The sequence below is a fragment of the Centropristis striata genome, chromosome 20, assembly GCF_030273125.1.
Source record: "Centropristis striata isolate RG_2023a ecotype Rhode Island chromosome 20, C.striata_1.0, whole genome shotgun sequence".
NCBI classification, from domain to species: Eukaryota; Metazoa; Chordata; class Actinopteri; order Perciformes; family Serranidae; genus Centropristis; species Centropristis striata.
In genome coordinates, this window is record NC_081536.1 from 31,850,068 (window position 1) to 31,874,853 (window position 24,786).

At 34.7% G+C, this 24,786-nt stretch overlaps 1 protein-coding gene across 1 annotated transcript in view; it reads right to left on the reverse strand.

Annotated features, from left to right (window-relative positions):
• LOC131993744 (regulating synaptic membrane exocytosis protein 1-like) overlaps positions 1 to 24,786 on the reverse strand; it is a 142,287-nt gene that overhangs the window by 40,198 nt on the left and 77,303 nt on the right. The window contains exons 7-16 of the mRNA XM_059359751.1: positions 14,120 to 14,160; positions 13,155 to 13,268; positions 12,060 to 12,159; positions 11,165 to 11,288; positions 6,652 to 6,698; positions 4,805 to 4,920; positions 4,557 to 4,687; positions 3,364 to 3,535; positions 2,292 to 2,439; positions 1,393 to 1,449 (exon numbers count right to left, since the gene is read on the reverse strand). Of these exons, the coding sequence (XP_059215734.1) occupies positions 1,393 to 1,449; positions 2,292 to 2,439; positions 3,364 to 3,535; positions 4,557 to 4,687; positions 4,805 to 4,920; positions 6,652 to 6,698; positions 11,165 to 11,288; positions 12,060 to 12,159; positions 13,155 to 13,268; positions 14,120 to 14,160 (1,050 nt within the window). The remainder of the gene's footprint in view (positions 1 to 1,392; positions 1,450 to 2,291; positions 2,440 to 3,363; positions 3,536 to 4,556; positions 4,688 to 4,804; positions 4,921 to 6,651; positions 6,699 to 11,164; positions 11,289 to 12,059; positions 12,160 to 13,154; positions 13,269 to 14,119; positions 14,161 to 24,786) is intronic.

Below are 24,786 nucleotides of genomic sequence, written 5' to 3' on the forward strand. Positions count from 1 at the left end.
AATCGCTAAGGGGGTCTGAAAAGTCGCTAAATATAGCAACAAAGTCGCTAAGTTGGCAACACTGCTTCGCCAGCTTTTACAAATGGTGCGTGTTGTTTCTGCGCCGAGTACTACGTCACATCCTGCTTAGCGTTCTATCCAATCAGCAACCAGGCTTTTTTTTCAGGGGAGAAAAACGGCCCCGCCCCCCTGGAATTTAATCGTGGCGGCCAAAATCGTGATCACGATTAAAATTTGATTAATTGTGCAGCCCTATACTCCTTTTTTTATTTTTTTATTTGACCAATTCAATGTCCAAACTCCCAAGATTCTTGTAATAAGCCCATATATAGCAGTCCAACCCCAACATACAGAGACAAACACTTTGACACAGACATTTACAGCTTTACACCAACAAACACACACAGAAACAAAAAAAGCTGAGTGTTTCAACATACATGGTAGTAAGTTATCTTTCAGATTGTAGTGGTGCATGGAGCCTGGATGCTCCCCATGCTAACATGTACTCTCTCTATGACATGGCATTGTTTCCCATACACATCTTTTATTTGTGGTGGCCTGTTTTTTTAGATACAGCAACAACGTGCAACATAGAAGTAGGATTTAAGGAGAGAATATAGATCATTTCTAAATAGATACGTTTTTTATATGTATCTTTGTCTATGTTTTTTTTTATTCAATTGGGATTTTCAATTCGCTGAGAAAGTGCTAATATAATAATAAAGTCAGGATCATTATGCAATTGACTTGATTGAGCTTGATTTTTGTGGAGCCAATGATCTTGCACAATACTGGACCAATTTCAAAAATTGTGTCTCCATTAGTCACCTATATACGATGGCGTATTAGGGCCAAGTATGAAAAAAAAAAAAAAAAAACGAATATATGCCCCTTTTTTCTCATAAATCTGCTACTTTTTTCTTCCAGATTTGCGACTTTGATCTCATAAACTTGCGACTTAATTCTCCCAATACTACCCCCCTCCCTCGGGTTTGTATTTTTTTTTTTTTTCATACTTGGCCCTAATTTGCCGCCGCACTCAGATGCAAAGCAAAAAAATATATATTTAAAGGGAAAATAGAGTTCAAGTTAAAAAATACCAAAGTTTTCTTATAAGGGCCAGGTTGACATTTAAAGTCATAATTTATAACAGTTTCTAGGTTAATTTCAATACATAAAAAACTTCCAAATTTAAATTTAGCCTCTCTTTTGTAGATGTGTAACCTTTCCGTACAAATGGAAGTGCTGCTTGTCGTGTATGGAATATGTTTTTACGGACAAAACAAACATTTCCCTGCACCAGTTCCAGCCGTGCAACTCTCAAAACACCATAAATAAAATAGCGTTTGTGGGAAACACTGACGGTAATACTAGGAAACGATCCCCACCCACCTTTAGATACTACTGCTGTACCTTCATCAAATTCAGGCTCTGTTACACGCTGAGAACCTAAACGTCATAGACACACACACACAGACACACACAGATATATGTATATACGCCACACACATGTATGCATGCACGTATCCAGGCACAGGTGCAGCATTTAGGGGAAGGGGAGGGAACACGTTTACATTGATATACATGTTACATCAAACACAATCCTTTGTCTTTTATACCAGCTATTCTCAACCTTGGAGATGATTTCTGGGGGTCACCAAATAATTTTGGAAGTCAGCTCTGTCTCCACTGTGTTAAAGTGTTCATGTGTTAATGTGTTATAGTCCTTTGGTCATTTAATGTCCTTTTTTTGTCATTTTGTGTCTTTTTTTTGGTCATTTTGTGTCTTTTTTTGTCATTTTGTGTCTTTTTTTGGTCATTTTGTGTCTTTTTTTGGCTATTTTGTGTCTTTTTTTAGCTATTTTGTGTCTTTTCTGGTCATTTTGTGGTCAATTTGTGTCTTTTTTGGGTCATTTTGTGTCTTTTTTAGAAGTTTTCTGTCTTTTCTGATCATTTTGTTTCTTATTTTGATCATTTTGTGGTCAATTTGTGTCTTTTTTGGGTCATTTTCTGTCTTTTTTAGACATTTTGTGTCTTTTTGGTCATTTTGTGTCTTATTTTCATCATTTTGTGGTCAATTTGTGTCTTTTTTGGGTCATTTTGTGCTTCATTATTTGTCCAAAATGTGTTGTATCAACTGAGTTTGTATGATCTTAACTGTGCGTGTGAGATTCTGTTCAGTGAGCGGATAACATGCATGTTAAATTGGGGGTCGCGACTCAAAAAGGTTGAGAACTATTGTTTTATACAGTGATGTATGCACACACACACTCACACAGACGGAGACTTACGCTGCAGCTTCTTGCCGGGGGGGTCTATGTGTCGTCGGGGCAGGTACGGGGAGGGGCGGGGCAGCGGGATGGAGGAGACATCGTGGGTTTGGAGTGGATACCAGTGAGGCTTTTCGTCCAGTAAGGCCGTCTCCAGCTCGATCAGGATCTGCTCGAGTCAGAACCCACAGAGGAATGAAATGTTTCGCTGCCAGTTGTGGCTGCTGATTGATATTACAGACAAATGAAGCTCCTGGAGAACTTTTAGATGTTCTGTTCGAAAACCTAAAAGACTAAATAGAATAAAATAAAAAATACAGCAATACCAGAGCAAGCAGAAAAGCAAATTTAAAGCATAAACCAGGGATGGGCAACTGGAGGCCCGGGGGCCACATGTGGCCCGCACCCTCACTTGAAGTGGCCCTCAGTACAACTACATGCATTTGAGCATGAAATCTTAAAAGTGCAGTGTAAAAATGCACAAAATTACTTCTTGCATTAATGTTGGTCTGCTGTTCTTGCACTGAAAAAAAGTAAATAACAGTAAGTGGTTATTTTTTATTTGCTTCAAACCTTTTGTATTCCTATTTATACTGTTATACATGCATTTGAGCATAAAATATGTGAAGTTACTGCACTGTAAACATATTTAAAATTGCAGTTTCATCATATCTGGTTAAGTGCATGCTCATATATGTGGCCCTGTGGTAGTGTTGATGAAAAATTGAGGCCCCCTGCAGCATTTAAGTTGCCCATCCCTGGCATAAACTATACCAGAAACCAGAAGCAAAGTAGATCCTCAAAAAATAAAAATGCACTCGAGATTTAAAGCTTAAATTATAGTTTTAAAGGCAGAAGACCACACCCCCAGAAACTAGAAAACAAAGCCTTATAACAGGCCAATTTGAGCTAAGTGAAAACCTAAACTAACTAAATAGAATAAAATAAAAATACAGCAATACCAGAGCAAGCAGAAAAGCAGAATTAAAGCATAAACTTTACCAGAAACCCAAATCCAAGCACTTTTCAAACCTTGAAATTCAATTTTGTGTGTGTGTGTGTGTGTGTGTGTGTGTGTGTGTGTGTGTGGTACCTCTCCCATAAAGGTGCTGTCCTCGTCCGGTGACCTGGGTTGGTCCCATATCGTCAGCTCCAGCATGTGGTTGCGGAAATCCCTGCGATGGACATGAGTGTAGACGAAGGTCTGGTTCCACTTGGGCTCACAGGTCTTCTTCATCGTTTTCGTCCTTCGTTTGCTCTTGTCACTGTGTCACACAATACACACTCTCATTGAAATAAGTTCACATTTACTCCACTTATATCAGCTGGAATTAATTTCTAAATGACTTTAAGTTGAGGTTAGAGTTAGAGTTAGAGCCAGAGAACTGATGGAGGTGTTTCAACCTGCAGTTCCTCAAACGGCCACTAGATGCTGGTTGTAACCAAACATCACCATGGTCCTTTTCAAGAGGGAAACCCTTAACTATGAGATGCCATTCAAATAAATATATAAATAAATAAATATCTCTATGGAATAAATTAAGCTGGTTGCTTTGGTCTGAATCTGTGAGATAACACAGAGATAGCATTATGAAATAAGTCTCCTTGAATAAATAAATATAGCATTATGAAATAAAAGTATCCTGACATAAATAAATACATTTGCCATTATGTATATAAGTCAAATAAATAAAAGTGGGATTATTAAATGAATGCCCCCTTAAATAAAAAAAATTGTGGAATGTTTATATAAAGATCCCCTGAAATTATTATGGCTTTATGAAATAAAAGTTGCCTTAAAAAAATAATAAATATGGCTTTATGAAATAAAAGTTGCCTAAAATAAAAATAAAAATATGGCTTTACGAAATAAAAGTCACCTAAAAAAGACAAAATAAAAGTGTTTCCTGAAATAAATAAAAGTAGTCCTTTGAAATTTCTATACTTTTGATTCATTTATTAATTTATTTAGGTATTTATTTACTTAATATTGACTTTAATGGCATTCCACACCAGACTGTCCAGTGTTGTTAATTAAGTAAATAAAGTGACTTAATCCATCAATCTATCAAACCCAACTTGGATTTCTGCTTCTTTGCTATAACTTAAATTCTTCTCATTTGTTCATATTACGGTTCCATGGCAACAAGCAGCAAATCCAGGCTTCAGAAACAGTTGTGTTTGAGTAGTTTTATATGATATTGACTGGAGATGTTATGAATTTACAGTCATACAGTGACGAGGTATGTTTGCTACTTTGATCCCTTGTGAAGAGGAGCAGCGTACCTGCGATCAGGGAGGAAGTACATCTTGACGTAGGGGCTCCTGGGCCGCCCGTCAGGCCGGAGAGGAAGCTCTGCAGCCTGCATCACGTTGACTATTAGCTGATGACCCGCTTTGTCATACCACAGCTTCACCTGGGTGGAACACACACACACACACACACACAAACAAAATCTGATGTCTGGTCTTCATTTCAACACATCAACAGCCCAACAGAGTGCGCACACACACACACACACACACACACTCACTGAGAGTTGGCCCGGCATTAACTGTGGAGCATCTTGCAGCATCCCAGGACTGGAGGGAGACAGGACATTTAAGGATGGTCTCTCCATCTTCTGGGACTCAAAAGAACTGGAACCTGCTACGAATACAAAAGTGAACAAAAAAAAAAAAATCATGTGAAACTTCAAGAAGAGAAATATCAACATCTTCTATGACAAAAATAGTCAAATCTCGACAAGATGTGAGAAAATGTGTTTGTAAATAGTTTAACATTATGTGGTCAATGTGTCCGTATGTACATAATATCTAGCATACGTTACTAACACAGAAGCTTCCACAGCTAACCTGTCAGGATGATGAATTACCAAGCTTCTGTCCTACTTTGAGTCCGATAGGCTTTTGTTTATATCAGGGCCTCATATGCCTGTTTTATATAATGGTATAAGTACCATTTCAACTACTGACTAAAGAATTTGCTCACTGTTGACATAACTGATAGACATAAATACATTTTATGTAATTTTCTTCCTGGTTAAAGTTACGAAGAATTAGTTTCATGCTGCAAGGACTCGCTCTTAACGAGTTGCGGGGGCCGGCGGCTCGTTAAGAGCGAGTCGATGCGGCACAGTCCTCCTGCAGCAGTCTTTCCCAGCAGCAGAGCCGGAGGGGATGCTAACCCCTTAGCGTCCAGTCTGCAAATTGCTAACAGGCTAACAGTTAGCTCTGTAGCAGCACAGTGTGTATGTGCTAACAGGCTAACAGTTAGCTCTGTAGCAGTACAGTGTGTATGTGCTAACAGGCTAACAGTTAGCTCAGTAGCAGTACAGTGTGTATGTGCTAACAGGCTAACAGTTAGCTCTGTAGCAGTACAGTGTGTATGTGCTAATAGGCTAACAGTTAGCTCTGTAGCAGTACAGTGTGTATGTGCTAACAGGCTAACAGTTAGCTCAGTAGCAGTACAGTGTGTATGTGCTAATAGGCTAACAGTTAGCTCTGTAGCAGTACAGTGTGTATGTGCTAACAGGCTAACAGTTAGCTCTGTAGCGGTACAGTGTGTATCTGCTAACAGGCTAACAGTTAGCTCAGTAGCAGTACAGTGTGTATGTGCTAACAGGCTAACAGTTAGCTCTGTAGCAGTACAGTGTGTATGTGCTAATAGGCTAACAGTTAGCTCTGTAGCAGTACAGTGTGTATGTGCTAACAGGCTAACAGTTAGCTCAGTAGCAGTACAGTGTGTATGTGCTAATAGGCTAACAGTTAGCTCTGTAGCAGTACAGTGTGTATGTGCTAACAGGCTAACAGTTAGCTCTGTAGCGGTACAGTGTGTATCTGCTAACAGGCTAACAGTTAGCTCTGTAGCAGTACAGTGTGTATGTGCTAACAGGCTAACAGTTAGCTCTGTAGCAGTACAGTGTGTATGTGCTAACAGGCTAACAGTTAGCTCTGTAGCGGTACAGTGTGTATGTGCTAACAGGCTAACAGTTAGCTCTGTAGCAGTACAGTGTGTATGTGCTAACAGGCTAACAGTTAGCTCTGTAGCAGTACAGTGTGTATGTGCTGCTACTGCAGGAGGTGTTCACTTAGCGATCTCTGTTTGTTTACAACAAGCACCGGACACTAAAAAATGTTCCTATTGTTTGTTTAAAAGTAATGCAATAAAAATACAGATGTTTTCCCTAACATGATGAATAATCATGATTAATAATCGTGATTACAATATTGATCAAAATAATCGTGATTATCATTTTGGCCATAATTGAGCAGCCCTACTGCACGTTATACATGCTGTACAAAAATAAAATAATGAAACTATATATAAGACAGAGACATATAAATACAGATGTTCCAGCGTCCCACAGCAGATACCTACTAGATTCTAATGGAGGGTGGGACGTGTCGGGGATTCTTGGGATATCACTAGAAAAGAAGCAGAAAAGACATCATTCATTCTCATACCAGCATCTAACTGGATCAAATAAAGTAAGCAAGTGTTATTGATGCACAGGCACACATGCATAGAAATGTAGTAGTAGTTTAGTGGAAGAAAGTAGCACTGGAATTAAGAGTATTATTAAAAATGTAATGTGGTTAAAGAACATGGAGAAGCAAAGGGGAAGATATGAAGAGAGCCAAGTTGTTGTCGTGACTGCAGTGTTTCCCACATTCACTCAGACGTTTTGTGTAGCCAATGGTCATCTGAAATAATAATGGATGGATTCTGTTAACACCTCCATCTTTTTCTAATCCACCACCACTACAATTAGGGATCCCATGGGAAACACCAGAATCCATTGCACCAGCTAATGTAATAGAAAGAAAGCATGGTAATCTGTGGAACACTTATCAGTCTAATTTGTCCAGGATTATAAATTCTACAAACTGATATTCTACCGCTGATTACTCTTAACAGGCATAGTTCAGCATTCTTAATTCTTACTTAATCACTTTCTTTCTGAGAATTAGATGAGAAGATTGTTACTAGGGATGGGAATAATTAATCGATGATGGATTAATGGTTGTTTAGACTTTGGTCGATCACATGGACTTTTTATTCGATCTGTGTATTTTTTAATTTTGATTTTATCTCCGACTGCGTATCAGTACTCACATATCGTTCAGTAAAGAATACCAACTACTACGTAATAAACACAGCTATATAGTATTAAATTATATATAACATCTAGCTTTAAGTAATGGATATTAAATGTAAAGATGAAATAACATCTCCTAAATGTATATGGAAATTATTACTATTAATTTGCTATTAAAAATATAGAATAATATGTTAGTAAGGTATTTTAACTACTACGTGATGAATATAGCTATAGTGTATTAAATGTACAAAATGTAAAGAATGTATAAAATATCCTGATTTTGAAGCTTTGCTATCTTTTATATTCTTGGTTTTATTTTTGATTTTCTATTGTTTTGTTTCTTTTTGCTTCACTATTCCCATTGTTAACTCTTTAAGTTTGTTTTAATTTAAGTTGTATGTACTGTATATTATATGTCAGACCCCAGGAAGAATAGCTGCAGTTGTGCTGCAGATAATGGGGATCCAAATAAAACACTAAATTAATAAAACTGAACTGAAACACGCTGATCATTCAGTTCTGCGGCCGTGGCAATAAGCTAATGAGCTGAGAATTAAGTCGGATAAAGCTTCAGTTTGCAAGCTGAAAGTTGCAATAACAATTATAAAACACACAGAAACACAAGAGTATTAATTTGAGAAAACTAGTTTACTGTATCAAACCTTGCTAGCATGAATTACTGAGTTTAATTTGATCCAAAACTTTTTAAAACACAAAACACATTTAAATATGAAGATTACTGTGAAAACTAACCTCATGCCTCTTCGGGGGCTAAAACACAAAACGTTGAACTCGTTATTTTAACAGTTTAATCTCAGTTAAGTCTGTTTTACGAACGTCAGGATCAAGTCTCTTTTCGTCATTTCAAAATAAAAGCATCCATTATCAAAACAGGCTTTTGCATGGTACTGTATATATATCTTTTATTTTGCCCATGAATGCATGCAGCGATTAAACGATTAATTGATCGTTAACGTTATAGATAAGCGAGTTGCCATGTTTCTCCCAAATGCCCATCCCTAATTGTTACCAAACTTCTCATGTTTGCATTTTCTACAGAACTGGTTAGCTTAGCATTTAGCCTGGAAGCAGCAAGGTGACCGGCTTTGCAGCTTCAGTGTTGCACTTGATTTCACAAACACAATATTGTAATTTCACTCTCAGAAAGAAGGAGAATAAGTATCTCAAATTTAAAGTTTTTAAACCCAGATATTAAACTGATAAGTGTTTCATGGACCCAGTTGCCCTGGAGCCCATTCCAAACAATATAAAACATGTAAATGAAATAAAACAAATATAGCTTGCTTTATGAATCCCAATGTCCCAACTTTCATACCAAGGGGATTAGGACATAAAATAAAGAAAGAAAGAAATTCTGATTTGATATTGTGTGTGCTGGATTACACTTTGGGATCCTAAGACTGAACCAGGAATGAAAAAGAAGAATTTCAAATGCGCACAAACAGTTTCAAAAAGCTTGCAAAAAGCAATGCTACATTGATGGACATTTCCCATTGGCCATTTTGCATCCCTTTAAGTGAACTTTTCAGTTTAATTGGAGAACAAAATGTAGCTGTTTTCACAAATATTTGCATCAGTTTGCATCCCGACTAAACAGGAAACAGCTCAGTTCATTTGGGGATGCAAAATGGCACCAGCAAAACCAAAAATAGTTTCCATAAGCGTGAGAGGATTACAGGGTCCTAATAAAATGGGCAGATTACTTACTGATATTTTCTATACACCCTTCGCGAGTGTTTGGAGAGAGATTAATACATTCAACTATTTTCCCCATCAAAGAGCAAATTACGTTATATCTTAATAAAAGCTGCAAAGGCTGCAAGAAACACTGTAAAATATGATATATATATATATATATATATATATATATATATATATATATATATATATATATATATATATATATATATCGAATATGAACCTAAATCACACAAAAAAAACTATCAAAAATACTTGTACATTTGTTACTTGAGGTTCTATCTTGCAAAATAACACCATTTATTTATGAAGATTTTTTCTGGAAAGTTATCAAGCAAAACTAGAACCTTAAAATTCAGATTTGTGTAGGATTGAGATATTAAAGGTAGTATTTAATTATTATTTTAAAGGTCTGTAATCTCCTTAAATTGTTCTGGACTATTGAAATGTGTTATTAATATTCAGCCTAATAGAAAAACACTGACAATGTTCAACTTTCTGTCAATTAATTTCAATTAAATTGCAAAACCCAGGAAAGCAAAGTCAAGTATCGATACTGAATTAAAGATTAAAATATATGTATTAGAATTTAAATCAAGCAATCAAGCTGGTTAGTACCAAATTACAGTTATTTAATTTATAAATTAAATACATTTTCTCAACTGCCTCTAGCATCACAACCCACTATATGCGTCATTAATCCATCATGTTGATCCTCAGAACTTCATACAAATTTGATTAATCTTACAGTTTAAACCTAAAACAAAATACAACAAATTGTCATTATTAGTCATCAAAAGCTATAAATAAAATACAGTATTTATGACTTTAAGACCTTTGAACAAATGACAGCCAAAGATAAATCAATTTACTCAGTATTAAATAAAAATATATAAACATATAGATAGTTCATGTCTGCATGGAATAATAAAATACGTCCTAATAATATTTTTTCCTGTCCTGTTCACCTCTGTCATATTGTTTGTGTGTTTTTATACGTTTTGGACAGGTTGATGGTACATTTTGTTGTACTACCCTGTGCAGTGACAATAAAGGCTTCTGATTCTGATATTACTCCATTTTACCTTAAATTAGTATGCCTACATCATTCAATTTAAATTAAAAAAATATATCAGCTAGTAAAGACTACACCCACAGCGTTTCTCAAAAGCATCAATCAATAAAAGCTAAATTTGGAAGCAGAGTTTCTAGTTATTTTAGAGAGAACCTATTAGCCATTATTTATCTTATCTCAATATATATATTATGAGGCTCGGGCCTGAAAATGATGCATTATTTTAACCCTTAATAGGACACTCATTGAAATACTTCAAATTCCAAATTTCAACCCTAGAGAATATTGGAGGATATTACATACAGCCAGAATGTGTAAAAAAAAAAAAACATACGGACCCGGGGGAGGGGGGTAATATTTTGAGAAAAAAGTTACAAATTTATGACTAAAAAAATCTCAAATTTGTGACCAGAAAATATCAGATTAATGGTAAAAACGTTTACGAGATTAAAGTGGCAAATCTACAAGAAAAAAATGCGCAGATTTATGAGATTTAAAGTGGTGAATCCACGCGAAAAAAGTTGGGTTTTTTTCACTTTTTTTCTCGTAAATCTGCAACTTTTTTAGCGCAGATTTGCCACAGACTAAGGCTGTTAAATTTGAAACTTTTTTTCTTGTAAATATGCCACTTTAATCTAGTAAATTTGCAACTTTTTTCTCGAAATATAACCCAAAAAATATCCAATGGAGCCACTTCTTGTCTTTATGGAGCTAACAGAAATTTTAAATGGTCAGTTATAATTTATCTGATATCATCCTAGAAATAAACACACAAGCTTTTTTTTAAAGGGGACATATGAGACAGAATGGAAATCTCCTGTTTCAAAACTTGGGCCTGAGAAAAGATAAATGTCTTATTTGAGGTCAATTAACTCTGAGTTTGTCTCAGTCAACTCTGCCTGGTTAAATAAGGGTTAAATTAATAAACATTTTACTTTTTTTTTTTTTTTTTACAAATATCAACAAGTGAAATTGCTGTTTTATTCCTGACTTACCCAATAGGCCTGGATACCACCAGCTCCACTTGAGGCTCAGCTTGAGATTCCAGGATGATGTTGTAAACTTCCTTCATGGTTGCCCCCGGTAACAACTTTCCATTCCACTGCAAAACTTCATCCCCTGGAATCGGAAACGTAATGTGCATTTAAAAACTGTTTGTGATACTGTGATATTAACCCTTAATAGGACAACCATAGAAATACTTACAAATTCCAAATTTCAACCCGAGAGAATATTGGAGGATATTACATACAGCCAGAATGTGGAATATGTAAAAAAAATTATAATAATACGGACCCGGGGGAGGGGGCTAATATTTAGAGAAAAAAGTTTACGGGATTAAAGTGGCAAATCTAGGAGAAAAAATGTGCAGATTTATGAGATTTAAAGTGGTGAATCTGCGAGAAAAAAAGTTGTTTTTTTCACTTTTTTCTTGTATAATTTATCTGATATCATCCTAGAAATAAACACTAATGCTTTTTTTTTTAAAGGGGACATATGAGACATAATGGAAATCTCCTGTTCCAAAACTTGGGCCTGAGAACAGATAAATGTCTTATTTGAGACGTGAGATATGAAACCATAATGTGACAAAAAAACTGAAAAATGTATTTAGCCAAACATCCCTGTTTAATCTAAAAGGTTACATCAAACAAAACCTGAGAAATGAGACCACTATAACTGATTTTTCAGACATCGTGCTGTTCTTATAGCCCTTTTCATCCAACACAAACCTAGCTTCTTTTTCTCTGGAGCTCAGAGTCTCAGAAGCTGTTTGCTTTTCCACAGGCTCTGGAGTCATTACGTCACTGTTTACGTTGGATTATATTGCTTTTTTTAGCCTTCGTCAATAGATGCAAACAGTGTAACACGTGTGATGGTTTACACTACCTGCTCTGAGATGTCCCACCACGTCAGCCAGGCTTCCCTTCTTGACTTTAGTGATGAAGGCACCTAATCTCCCTGACTCTGTTATTCTGCCTCCCACCACCTGGACAGAGAGAGAGAGAGAAACAGACAGACAGAACAGTGAGAGAGAGCTTAGTGTCACATACGTCACATATCGTCACACCGGTAAAATAATCGTCTACATCCTCAGTTGATCAGATCATGTGATTTTACCCCTTTAAGATAATGGCCTATGTCAAAATAAAGTGTGACTTAGGCAATTTTTTGAACATGTGACAGAAGCAAGATATGGTAACACTTTACTCTAAGTCAGGGGTCTCAAACTCAAATTACCTGGGGGCCGCTGGAGGCAGTATCAAAATGACCAAAAAAATACACAAAATGACTAAAAAAAGACACAAAATTACCAAAAAAAGGCCCAAAACGACAGAAAAAAACCTAAATTACTTAAAAAAGACACAATCTGACCAAAAGAAGACACAAAATGACAAAAAAAAAAGACACAAAATGACTAAAAAAGACACAAAATGACAGGATAAAACTAAATTACTAAAAAAAGACACAAAATGACCAAAAAAGACACAAAATTATTAAAAAAAGACACAAAATTACCAAAAAAGACACAAAATTACCAATAAAAGACACAAAATGACTAAAAAAAGACAAAAAATGACTGAAAAATGACACAAAATTACAAAAAAAAAGACACAAAATTACCCAAAAAAGACACAAAAAAAGAAACATGTTTCTGACAGGCTTGTGTGACTCTTATGTAGACACCTTCAAAATAAAGTGTTACCATATCTTGCTCAAGTCACAAAGACATGTTCAAAAAATTGCCTAAATCACATTTTATTTCTCTTAAGTTACATAATTTACACACAGTGTTATTACTATGCTAATAGCCATCCTTTGTTACATCCTTTTTGAGTGAAATGATCAATAAATGTCATATGTTACACTTTGGGTGAAGTTTTTTGTGTTTCCTGCAAAACTTGAAAAAATGACTTATGCGATTATTTTAACAGGGTGACGATATGTGGGCTGGGCAGTGTGTGTGTGTGTGCCCACTCTGACCTTTAACCCCAGCAGAGCTCCAGCTTCTTTAGGCATGGTGGCGCTCCTCTTACTGAGGGTGATTCGCCCAATTTGATGGTCTCCCTCTTTGGACGGCTGCCAGGTTACAGGATGCTGCAACAGGAGACGACAAGACATGAGAACAGACACACACACTGCCTCTAATAGGACACACACACACACAAAGATACACAGGAACACACAATCACCTGGAGAAATGTTAACCCTCCTGTGGTCCCGGGTTCCTTTTTGACCCCAAATCATTTTCAACATACGATTAATAAAGGTTAACTTTCATAGAATTGCTTCAAATTTTCAGCACACATGCATGCACACATAGTCAAACTTGAAAATTAGGCTCTTATTTTGTATATTTGACTAAAACTGAACAATAATAATGAAAAAAAATATGAAAATTATATATCAATGTGTTGGTCTTGAGTTGCCGTAAAAGGTGAAAAAAAAACTGAACACCAACAGGGTACAAATCTTGTCTTAGGCAGCTATAAAAATATTTTCATACCACAAAAACCATTCATGCATTTATGTATGCACACTTGCTAAAAACTATGTTTACACCTATGCAGTACCTTTAGCAATAAAGTAATAAAAATAAAGCCCTACTTTAGTAAAACAATAAAGCAGTTATGACAGGTGTGCTGTAATAAAAAAAAAAAAGAGTAGACTCCCCCGGTTTAATCCAGTTTTTCTGCACTGTAAAGAGGGAAAACCTGTTAATTATCAAAAATCAGAGTTTTTGATGATTTTTTTTACTTTTTGGAGTAAAAAGTACAATATTTGCCTCTAAATGAAGCGGAGTAGAAGTATAAAGTTACATAAAATGGAAATACTCAAGTAAATTAGAAGTATCTCCTAATTGTATTTAAGTACAGTACTTGAGTTAAAGTACTTAGTTACTTTTAACCACTGAAAAACATTAGATACAAATAGAAACAATGACTTACATGCCATACAGTGGGGTCATGTGGGTAGCACTCCCAATCTCCTGCAAGAGAAAAGAAACAAGCTCAGATACTGTGGAAGAAGCAGAGATGATGAGCTCCTACACACACACACACACACACACACACACACACATTCTTGTACTTCTATCTTTGTGAGGACCCTCATTGTAACAGTGAATTCCCTAACAAGGTTATAATAGTTTGGGATTTTTCATTAGTTTTAGTTTTAATTTGGTTGTGAATTTTGTTTTAAATCCAGTTAGTTTTAATGAGTTTTTAGAGTGAGTTTGCTAGTTTTAGTTTAGTTTTTATTAGTTGTAGTTTTTTGTAATGGGGTATTTGTTGGGTGGGAGATTAAAAGAGGTCACAGTAAATTTTGCCTTTATTTCCTTTGTCTGATCCATCTTCATTATGTATGAAAAAAGTTGACAAAGACGAAAACGAAGGACGTTTTCACTATTTTTGTAACCACACAATACAGTTTCAGTTAATTAACTTTTTTTTAACTCTTTTTTATTTTATTTCAGTTAACGAAAATGTTTTTTTAATTCTAGTTTTCGTTATTTCGTTTCATTTTCGTTAACTATAATTATATATTATATATATATATATATATTATATATTGTTCCCTAGCCCCTTACTCTAACCCTAATACATGGTTACCTTTACATAAACCTAATAGTAACCTTTAACCCTTAAACAAAATCTGAAATCTCAAAAAAGCCTTTAAAGAAGTGAGGACCAAAATGTCCTCATTTTGCAAAAATGTCCTCACTCTGTTGGTTAAAAAACGTGTTCCGGTCCTCACTATGTAGGAAATACAAGAACACACACACACACACACACACACACACACACACACACACATTGCTGTATACAGAGCACATACCAGCCTGAGTCCTCTCATACACAGCTCAGCCAGGTTTGGAAGGTATTTGTTTACAGTGGAGAGGGTTAAGTTTATTGAATATTCAGGCCTCGGCTAGAATTAGAACTTTATCACCACAGTGGCAGGACTCGGCCTCAAAGTAGTCCGCCGAGGAAGTGATGCTACCAAAGGACGGCTAAGCCTTTTAAAATGCTTGAAATCCCTCCCAGATACTTTACAGATTAGATGTTGTGGAATTACTCCGGGGATAATGCAGTGTTGGAAGGCTGGGAAAAAAAAAAAAAAACTTTAAGTATGTTGATGGTCATTATGAAGCAAAAATCTATTAGAGTGGCAGAAAAGCATTAAAAGAATGCATTATGTTCTATCGGCCAAATGTTTAAATAATTTATTAATCTCAAAAAGCATTAGTAAATACGTTTGGATTTAAATGATACATTATAAAACTATTTTTTTTTTTAGAATTTTATTTTATTAATTTCTGTGGGTAATCATATTAGGTACCAAGAAGTACATCAAAACAACTAAACATTTTTTTAAAAAATAGCAATTTAAGGATTTCATCAATATTAGAGTTTCATAGTATTTAATCAAATTATCAAATTATTTTCTTCTATTCTTCTATTATTTTCTTTGCTCATTCCAATAAGCAAATAAAATAATTTGATCATTTGATTTAGTTTTCTTTATTTTATAGACTTCAGAACTTTTTTTAATAATTCAAGTTAAAAATGGAATCACATTTAGTTTTTTTTAATTCTAATGTTTAAATTGAATTAAATTTAGTTAAAATACAGAAAAAAAAAATACAAAAAATGTGGAAAAATGTCTACAGCGTGATGCATCTGAAAGCTTTGGAAAAAGCTGCCAAGTGGATTTTAAGTAGAGATTTTGTGCAAAATATGTTTTAATTATTTACTAAAATTTAGTAGGTGGCAAAGTACAGCTTGTTTTTCTAGGAATGATACAGCTATAGTGCCCTACAAAGTCTAACTGCAGTAACTACATTTTTGGTCGAAATTGAGTTATAACTAAAAATGAACTCCTTGACGTCTGTTTTATCTGGTGACAAAGTTTTAGATTTCAATTTTGCTTTATTTCAGAGAAATAATGATGTAAAAAATTACAGTAACTACAAAATCCACTGGGATAGTGTAGTCTTGTACTTCTTCATTGCGCTGAATAGTGAAGACAAGAATAATAGAAACTATAAGTTTATTTGATAGAATAATTTTTAGTTTATAATATTAAGTCTAAAATACACAAATCTTTGAATACAGTTCTGCCCTACAAAGTCTAACTGCAGTAACTACGCAAAAGGTAAAACTGAGAAAAACTGCTTTAAAGATTTTAAACGTGTTCTAACTGGCCAGCCAATGGGTAGATAAGTGATATGACACTTATTTCTACATGTATTGATGTAATTTTTATGCTCAAAATCATGATTTATTTGACTTTTGACCCCAAAACGTAGTTACTGCATCGCTGTAAAAGGTTCTAATAGTAATATAGAAACAGAGTGCAGTAACTACAATGTTGTCGTCTTCTTTCAGCTTCTATATTTTGTTTTCAGTGAATAAACATTTTCAAATTGATTTTGTTATCAGTGTATTTAAGTGTGTAATATAATTGTATCTCACTTTTTTTTTGCTTCACCACTATCTATATAATAATTTCCCTTTCAAATAAACGTATAATTTCTATTATTTTTATGTTTAAATTAGTTTATATATCCAAAGCAGACTGTGGTAAGTGCAATTACTGCTTGGTTTTGAGTTGGATTTTGTGGTTTTTATATAATTATTTCTCTGAAATAAAACAAAATTGAAATCTAAAACTTTGTCACAAGATAAAACAGACGTCAAGGAATTCATTTTTAGTTATAACTCAATTTTAACCAAAAATGTAGTTACTGCAGTTAGACTTTGTAGGGCAGAGTTGTTAAACAGCATTGTAGTTACTGCACTCTGTTTGTGCATTACCATTAAAACCTTTTACAGCAATGCAAAACCAGAGTGCAGTAACTACATTTTGGGGGTCATAGGTGAAATAAATTGTCATGGTTTTTGAGAAAAAAAATGACATCATCAATACATGTAGAAATAAGTGTCATATCGCTTACCTACCTATAACCCATTTGGCTTGCCAATTCAAAAAAAGTTAAAAAACAAACAAACTTTAAAGCAGTTTTTCTCAGTTTTACCCTTTGCGTAGTTACTGCAGTTAGGATTTGTAGGGCAGTGTAGTTCACAAGATTTATTTAAAATCGCTCCATGAAAATAAAAATAAGACATTCTTTGGTCACCTTGTGAATCCACCGTAAGAGCTAACAAACACTTTTACTATAGTTAAGACAACAAATATAGCCGCTAATATATATGACAGAAGAAAATAAACTTTAACAAACCTTGTGTCCTGTCAGCCAGCCACTATAGAAGCCTTTTGATACTTTATATCAACTTTATATGAATTACAACGCACTCATTATTATTTACTGTTCATTTATCAATTTACCGTTCCACCTGTTATTTCCTGTCACTACCTTTCAAAATAAAAGCATCCGTTTCACACTGGATGGCGCCTTTTCAGAATAAAAGCATCACAACACTGTAAAACACCTAGAAAATTTACAAACATGAAAGAACAAGCTATATAATACAAAAACACCAATAGGAACCTTGCTAAAGGACATTTACAGTTATAAATGGAAAAGTGATATAGTGATTGGAGTATTTACTCATTTTTAATGGTATATTTGATTTACTCCACATTAACAGTCTTATCATAAGATGTATTCTTATCAGTAGCAGCTCAAAACCAGATAATTTACTGTATTTCATAAAGCGATTAAATTAATATTAAGCAGAATTTAGTTCAGAGTTTTGGTTCGGCCCCTGAAACCTTCGTGGTATTGGTCATGTGACCCCTTGGAAAAATTAATTGCCCAGCCCTGTTTTAACTGATAGTTCACAAGATTTATTTAAAATCATAGCTCCATGAACATAAAAATAAGACATTCCTTGGTCATTTACCGTTCGTTTATCAATTTACCGTTCCACCTGTTATTTCCTGTCACTACCTTTCAAAATAAAAGCACCCTTTTCACGCTGGACGGCGCCTTTTCAAAATAAAAGCATCACAACACTGTAAAACACCTAGAAAATGTACAAACATGAAAAAAAGCTACAAATATACCAATAGGAACCTTGTTATAAATGGAAAAGTGATATAGTGATTGGAGTATTTACTACTTTTTAATGGTATATTTGATTTACTCCACATTAACAGTCTTATCATAACATGTGTTCTTATCAGTAGCAGCTCAAAACCAGATAATTTACTGTATTTTATAAAGCGATTAAATTAATATTAAGCAGAATTTAGTTCAGAGTTTTGGTCTGGCCCCTGCAACCTTCGTGGTATTGGTCATGTGGCCCCTTGGGAAAATTAATTGCCCAGCCCTGTTTTAACTGATAGTTCACAAGATTTATTTAAAATCGCTCCATGAACATAAAAATACAAATATAGCCACTAATATATATGACAGAAGAAAATAAACTTTAACAAACCTTGTGTCCTGTCAGCCAGCCACTATAGAAGCCTTTTTCATACTTTATATCAACTTTATATGAATTACAACGCACTTGTTATTATTTACCGTTAGTTTTTCATTTTACCGTTCCACCTGTTAATTCCTGTCACTACCTTTCAAAATAAAAGCACCCGTTTCACACTGGACGGCGCCATTTCAAAATAAAAGCATCACAACATTGTAAAACACCTAGAAAAACAAACATGAAAAACAAGCTATATAATACAAAAACACCAATAGGAACCTTGCTAAAGGTAATTTACAGTTATAAATGGAATAGTGATATAGTGATTGGAGTATTTACTACTTTTTACTGCTATATTTGATTTACTCCACAATAACAGTCTTATCATAACATGTATTCTTATCAGTAGCAGCTCAAAACCAGATAATTTACTGTATTTTATAAAGCGATTAAATTAATATTGAGCAGAATTTAGTTCCGAGTTTTGGTCCGGCCCCTGTAACCTTCTTGGTATTGGTCATGTGGCCCCTTGGGAAAATGAATTGCCCAGCCCTGTTTTAGACAGTTGCACAAAATCTTGTGAATGCTTCAGCTCCGTCTCCTGCCTCCTCTGCACACACGGGCCGAGGGGCGGTGTTTGAATGTGTGCAGGACCCCGACGACACTGTTATGACACAGAGTAAAACAGAGCCAAGCGTTCCTAGGAGCCAGGAGGCTGTGAGGTTAACGAGTTGTGACAACTTATAGTGACATTATGTAATCTTAAAGCAAACGCTCTGACGACAGACGACCGACTTCTCAGTTTCATAACTCCATCCTGAACGTAATTTTGTGCAGTGGGTGGGCCACGTGGGTGAGCGTGTGTTCTCTGTTCGAGGATCTGAAAGAGGAAACGAGGCTATCAGAGTCACTGTGGGGTCAGGAGAAGCTCGGGTGTAAAAAAACTGATACATTAATACATTTGAGATACATTTCAGTGTTTTCTCTAAGATTTTTTCACTAGGAAAAGGAATCTATAGGCACCATGTGCGTCAGGATATCGTGTCGAGAAGCTGGCAAGATAATGCCACCATTTTTTAAAATGATTTCTTTTAAAAAATATGTTTACATTAAGTCTAGATAATCTGCCTTTAGAAAAAAGTAGAATCACCAGGAAAAAAAGGCAAAAAATCACAAGAAAAAAGTCAAAATTACCAGAAAAAAACCCCAAAATAATCAGAAAAACAGTCAAAATCACAAGAAAAAAGTCAAAATTACCAGAAAAAAACCCCAAAATAATCAGAAAAACAGTCAAAATCACAAGAAAAAAGTCAAAATTACCAGAAAAAAAAAAAAAAATAACCAGAAAAACTGTCAAAATCATAAGAAAAAAGTCAAAATTACCAGAAAAAAAAAAAAAAAAAAATCAGAAAAACTGTCAAAATCACAAGACAAAAGTATAAATTTCATGGCGTCAGGATATCGTGGCTGGAAGTTGGCAAAATAACGCTGCAAAGTTAGGCTAAAAAAACTGATACATTAATACATTTGAGATACATTTCAGTGTTTCCTCTAGGATTTTTTTCAGCAGGAAAAGGAAACTATAGGCACCATGTGCGTCAGGATATCGTGTCGAGAAATTGGCAAAATAATGCTGCTAAGTCAGGCTAAAGTTTTGGGTTTTTTAACCATTTTTTTAATGATTTCTTTTTAAAAATATTTGTACCTTAAGTCTAGATACTCTGCCTTTAGAAAAAAGAATTACCAGGAAAAAAAGTTTAAAATCACAAGAAAAAAAGTAAAAAAGTAAAAATCACAAGAAAAAAAGTATACATTTCCTGTGCGTCAGGATATCGTGGCTAGAAGTTGTCAAAAAATAACGCTGCAAAGTTAGGCAAAAAAAAAAACTGATACATTAATAGATTTGAGATACAGTTCTGTGTTTCCGCTAGGATTTTTTCCAGCAGCGGAGGTAAAGGGTTATTTGTCCCCTGGATGGTGTGTGCGTGGAAATATTAATTAGCAATTTAGAATGTATAAAAATGACACAAAACAAGCTTTAGCACCAAAAAGAGTCAAATTTACACTAACTTAGTGTAAAGGTACACTGTAAAAAAATGTTTGTAGAAATTACAGTAAAAAACTGTCAAATTGCATCAGAAATAGGTCGTAAAATTAAACATTGTACATCACCGTAGTAGATACTTTTAATTACTGTAAATCAAAGAATAGTAAAAAACTTTAAATTCTACCGCCATAAACTGTAGAAAACACACAGTTTTGCTGTAAAAATATAAATTTTTCATGTAAAGTTAATGGAGAAATACCATGATGACACAATTATCCTAAAAGTAATGGGATTATTCAGTATAAATTACAGTTTTTGCTGATATTTACATTTAAATATGCTCACTGTATTTTTTACGGTGATGTTCTGGCAACCACAGCTGCCGGTATTTTACTGTGAATTAAACAGTTTTTTTTTTACAGTGTACAAAAACGCTCAAAATAGTGTTACATTAACACTCTGCGGTGTGGACCCATATAGACACTTTAAATGTGTTAAGATCAACTCTTACAGTGTTAATTTGGTCATGCTGATTTTACTGTGTACAATGCTGTCTCTTTAGCTCCGTGTTTTAGCCAACAGCTTTAGTCCTCCAGCATTTTATCATAAATGAAGTCCTTAAGTGAATGGTTTAGACCAAGGATTCCCAAAGTGTGGTGCGTGGACCCCTGGGGGTGCGTGAGCTGCTGCTAAGGGGGTGCGCGAGATGAAAAATGTAATGGCGGTCTGATAATGACACAATTACATTTCATTTTTGCATCGATTTTGGTCATTTTTGCATCTATTTTTTGGTTGTTTGGTAATTTTTACATGTATTTTTGGTCAATTTGTGTCTATTTTGATAATTTTGTGTCATCTTTGGTCATTTTTGCATCTATTTTTGGTTGTTTTTGATCTTATAATGAAGCATAGAAGAAGTTAGCTTCTTGTTCTTGTATCATTTTTCCAACCTGTGTTATGATGAATGGGTTGTGTTCACTCCACGCTCATTTAAATTTGCTGCAATTTTTGTTCAACGCAATATTTTTGTTCAATATTATAACATTTTCCCAACTGATCCGCTTTCTGCCTCTGATCCTGAGCCTGTCATCATCCTCCACCTTTAATATGGCTATAAAAACTCTTATTGCATTTTGTTTTTTTTGAAGGTGTGGGGGATTGGGGGTGCGTCAACCCAGTTGGGACATAGAAGGGGGTGCACGGCTAAAAAAGTTTGGGAACCGCTGGTTTAGACCTTTTTGCTCGGTTCTTCAACTCTGCAGGAAACATTAAGAAGTCAGCTAGAGACAGAGGAGCAGCTCATGGGGCTAGCACTGTTAGCGAGCTAACTGCTAAAGCTGATAAAACATTTGTCATCTCAAACTGCTAAATCAACAGCTATGATTTCTAGCTAAGAAATGAGAAATCTGCTTTAGTTGACTTCTGTGTAAAAGTGTGTTTAAAAATGACTGTGGGGTGGTAAATTAACCTCTACTACTGTAGGGTGAACAGTATAATTATGTTCTGGGTTTGTGTGTAGTAACAATAAGGAGGTTCAAATCCTGGCTGGTAACATTAAGTACAAACACATAAGAGAGTCAGTAATTTCTTTTAAATCACTTCTTTAAACCCACTTTTATAGACTTGCTTTCATGTAATGCTTTCTATTTTATTACTCCTTTATTTTTTACTTTTTTACTCCTTTTATTTTCTCTATAACTGAGAATGTCTTGTGATTGTTCCTGCTCTGTATCTTATTATTCATTCTTTTAATGTAAGAACTGTTTTTAGCCTTATGGCATCATTCCCGTTGTAATTAACTGCTATATAAATAGTATTTTTATTATTTAGTTTTGAGGGCCATGTAAAGGTTTGTGGGCCAGAAAACATTGACAAATTTAAATTTAGTGGAATTTATGAATCAAGGTGAACATGTTTAATGATGTTTTATCATATTTGAGTTATGCTTTTCCTTCTTTTCTCCCTATGAGAGGACGAGCATGTGTTTCTGTGTAGGAGGAGACAGATCATAATAGGATCTACTGTACTGTGACTGACTGTGTGTGTGTGTGTGTGTGCTTGTCCTTCCTACATTGTGAGGACCGGAACACGTTTTTAACCAACAGAGTGAGGACATTTTTGCAAAGTGAGGACATTTCGGCCGGTCCTCACTTCTTTAAAGGCTTTTTTTAGATTTCAGACTTTGTTTTAAGGGTTAAAGGTTACATGATAATGATAATTAACTGAAACTGTATTGTGTGGTTACAAAACTAACTAAAATTATAGTGAAAATGTCCTTCGTTTTCGTCTTTGTCAACTTTTTTCATACATAATGAAGATGGATCAGACAAAAGGAAATAAAGGCAAAATTTACTGTGACCTCTTTTAATCTCCCACCCAACAAATACCCCATTACAAAAAACTACAACTAATAAAAACTAAACTAAAACTAAAGCATTTCAAAAAAATAAATACTAAACTAAAACTATCAAACTCACTCTAAAACTCATTAAAACTAACTGAATTTGAAAACAAAAATTCACAACAAAATCAAAACCAAAACTAATGAAAAATCCAAAACTATTATAACCTTGCAAGGGAATTCACTGTTCCAATGAGGGTCCTCACAATGATAGAAGTACAAGAATGTGTGTGTGTGTGTGTGTGTGTGTGTGTGTTTTCCTGCACTGATCTCAGAATGATTTACATGCCTGGACTCTTCTGGGCTGCCAGCAGCCTCATCTCAGAGCTGACCTGGTCTCAGTCTCGAGCTAAAAAAGGAAGCAGCGTGTCTCTGCCACACCGTGTGTTTAAAACGCGTCCTGACAAAACACTCTCATCCTAAACCTCCACTTGATCGATGTCCCCGCTGCTCCGGGTCCAGGCTGGTGCTGCGTGCGCCCTCTTTCTCATCACAACGCGACGCACTTTATCGATCAAAGTGTAGCTTTACTGTAGCATACAGTGACACGGTGTGTTTAGTAAATACTGTAAATGAAGTGGTGAATATCAAGTCAGAGCCATCATCAAAAGCTAAACAACTTATACAATTACTTCTAATTATTTATGCTCGTTTGATTGATATCACTATACATTCATAGAGCTGCTTAGGTTTGTCACCTATATGATCAGGGGCCAGTTCTCCTCTTAACCCATAGGAACCTATGGTGACACTTGTGTGCCAAACACTTTAAATCATCTAGAATCTCCCATATTCATCTTTATGCTTCACATTAACTCATTAAATCCCTAAGCGACGTATACTCAACACCCTGGTTTTTTTGAGTGACTTCTCCAAAATGTGGCTGTGACTGGAAACAGAAATGTGAAACAGTAGCTAATTTTAAAAAGCTTATTTTTTGTGACGAGGCTAAGCTTAAACCCATTAAACAATTCTAATCTGTTAATAGTTTGTCCTTTATTGCATTTAACTTGTTCTGACCGTATTTTCTGAACAAATTAAAGTCACAATTTTGATAGATGTTGTGGAGATGCAAACAAAAAGACAAATGCTTATTTGTTTTTATTTATTATTGATGTATTATTATTTTGTTAGTTAAAAACAAATCTGAAAGATAATTTATTGTTAAACAGCACTATTAATGTCACAATTTTGATAAATGTTGTGGAGATGCAAAGAAAAAGGCACATTTGTGTCTCTGTGAGCAGAAAATTAGTTTGTTTTTTTTTTTAAAAAGAAATATCATAAACATAAATTCCATAAACGCCCAATGTAACATTTATGTCACATCACAGATCTTTGACATTAAGGGGTAGCATTTAAAAAAAAACATAATAAATGTGTTCAATGTTCTCTTATATCCCCCATAATTTTCCTTTAAGGATTACTGGGTCTGGGTTCTTATGGGTTAAGTTAGATGTTGGTGTATGAAGTAGAGGTGGGAAAAATTGACACATTAAGTTTTTCTGTAAGAAATATAGTTAATCTGCCTTTACAAAAAAAGTAGAATTTCCAGGAAAAAAGTAAAAATCACAAGAAAAAAAGTCAAAATAACAAGAAAAAAGTATAAATTACCAGGAAAAAAAGTACAATTACCTGAAAAAAAGCCAAAATTACCAGAAAAACAGTCAAAATCACAAGAAAAAAAGTATTAATTTCCTGCGCGTCAGGATATCGCGGCTGGAAGTTGGCGAAATAACGCTTTTATGTTTCATTCAAAAAAAATTGAGAGCA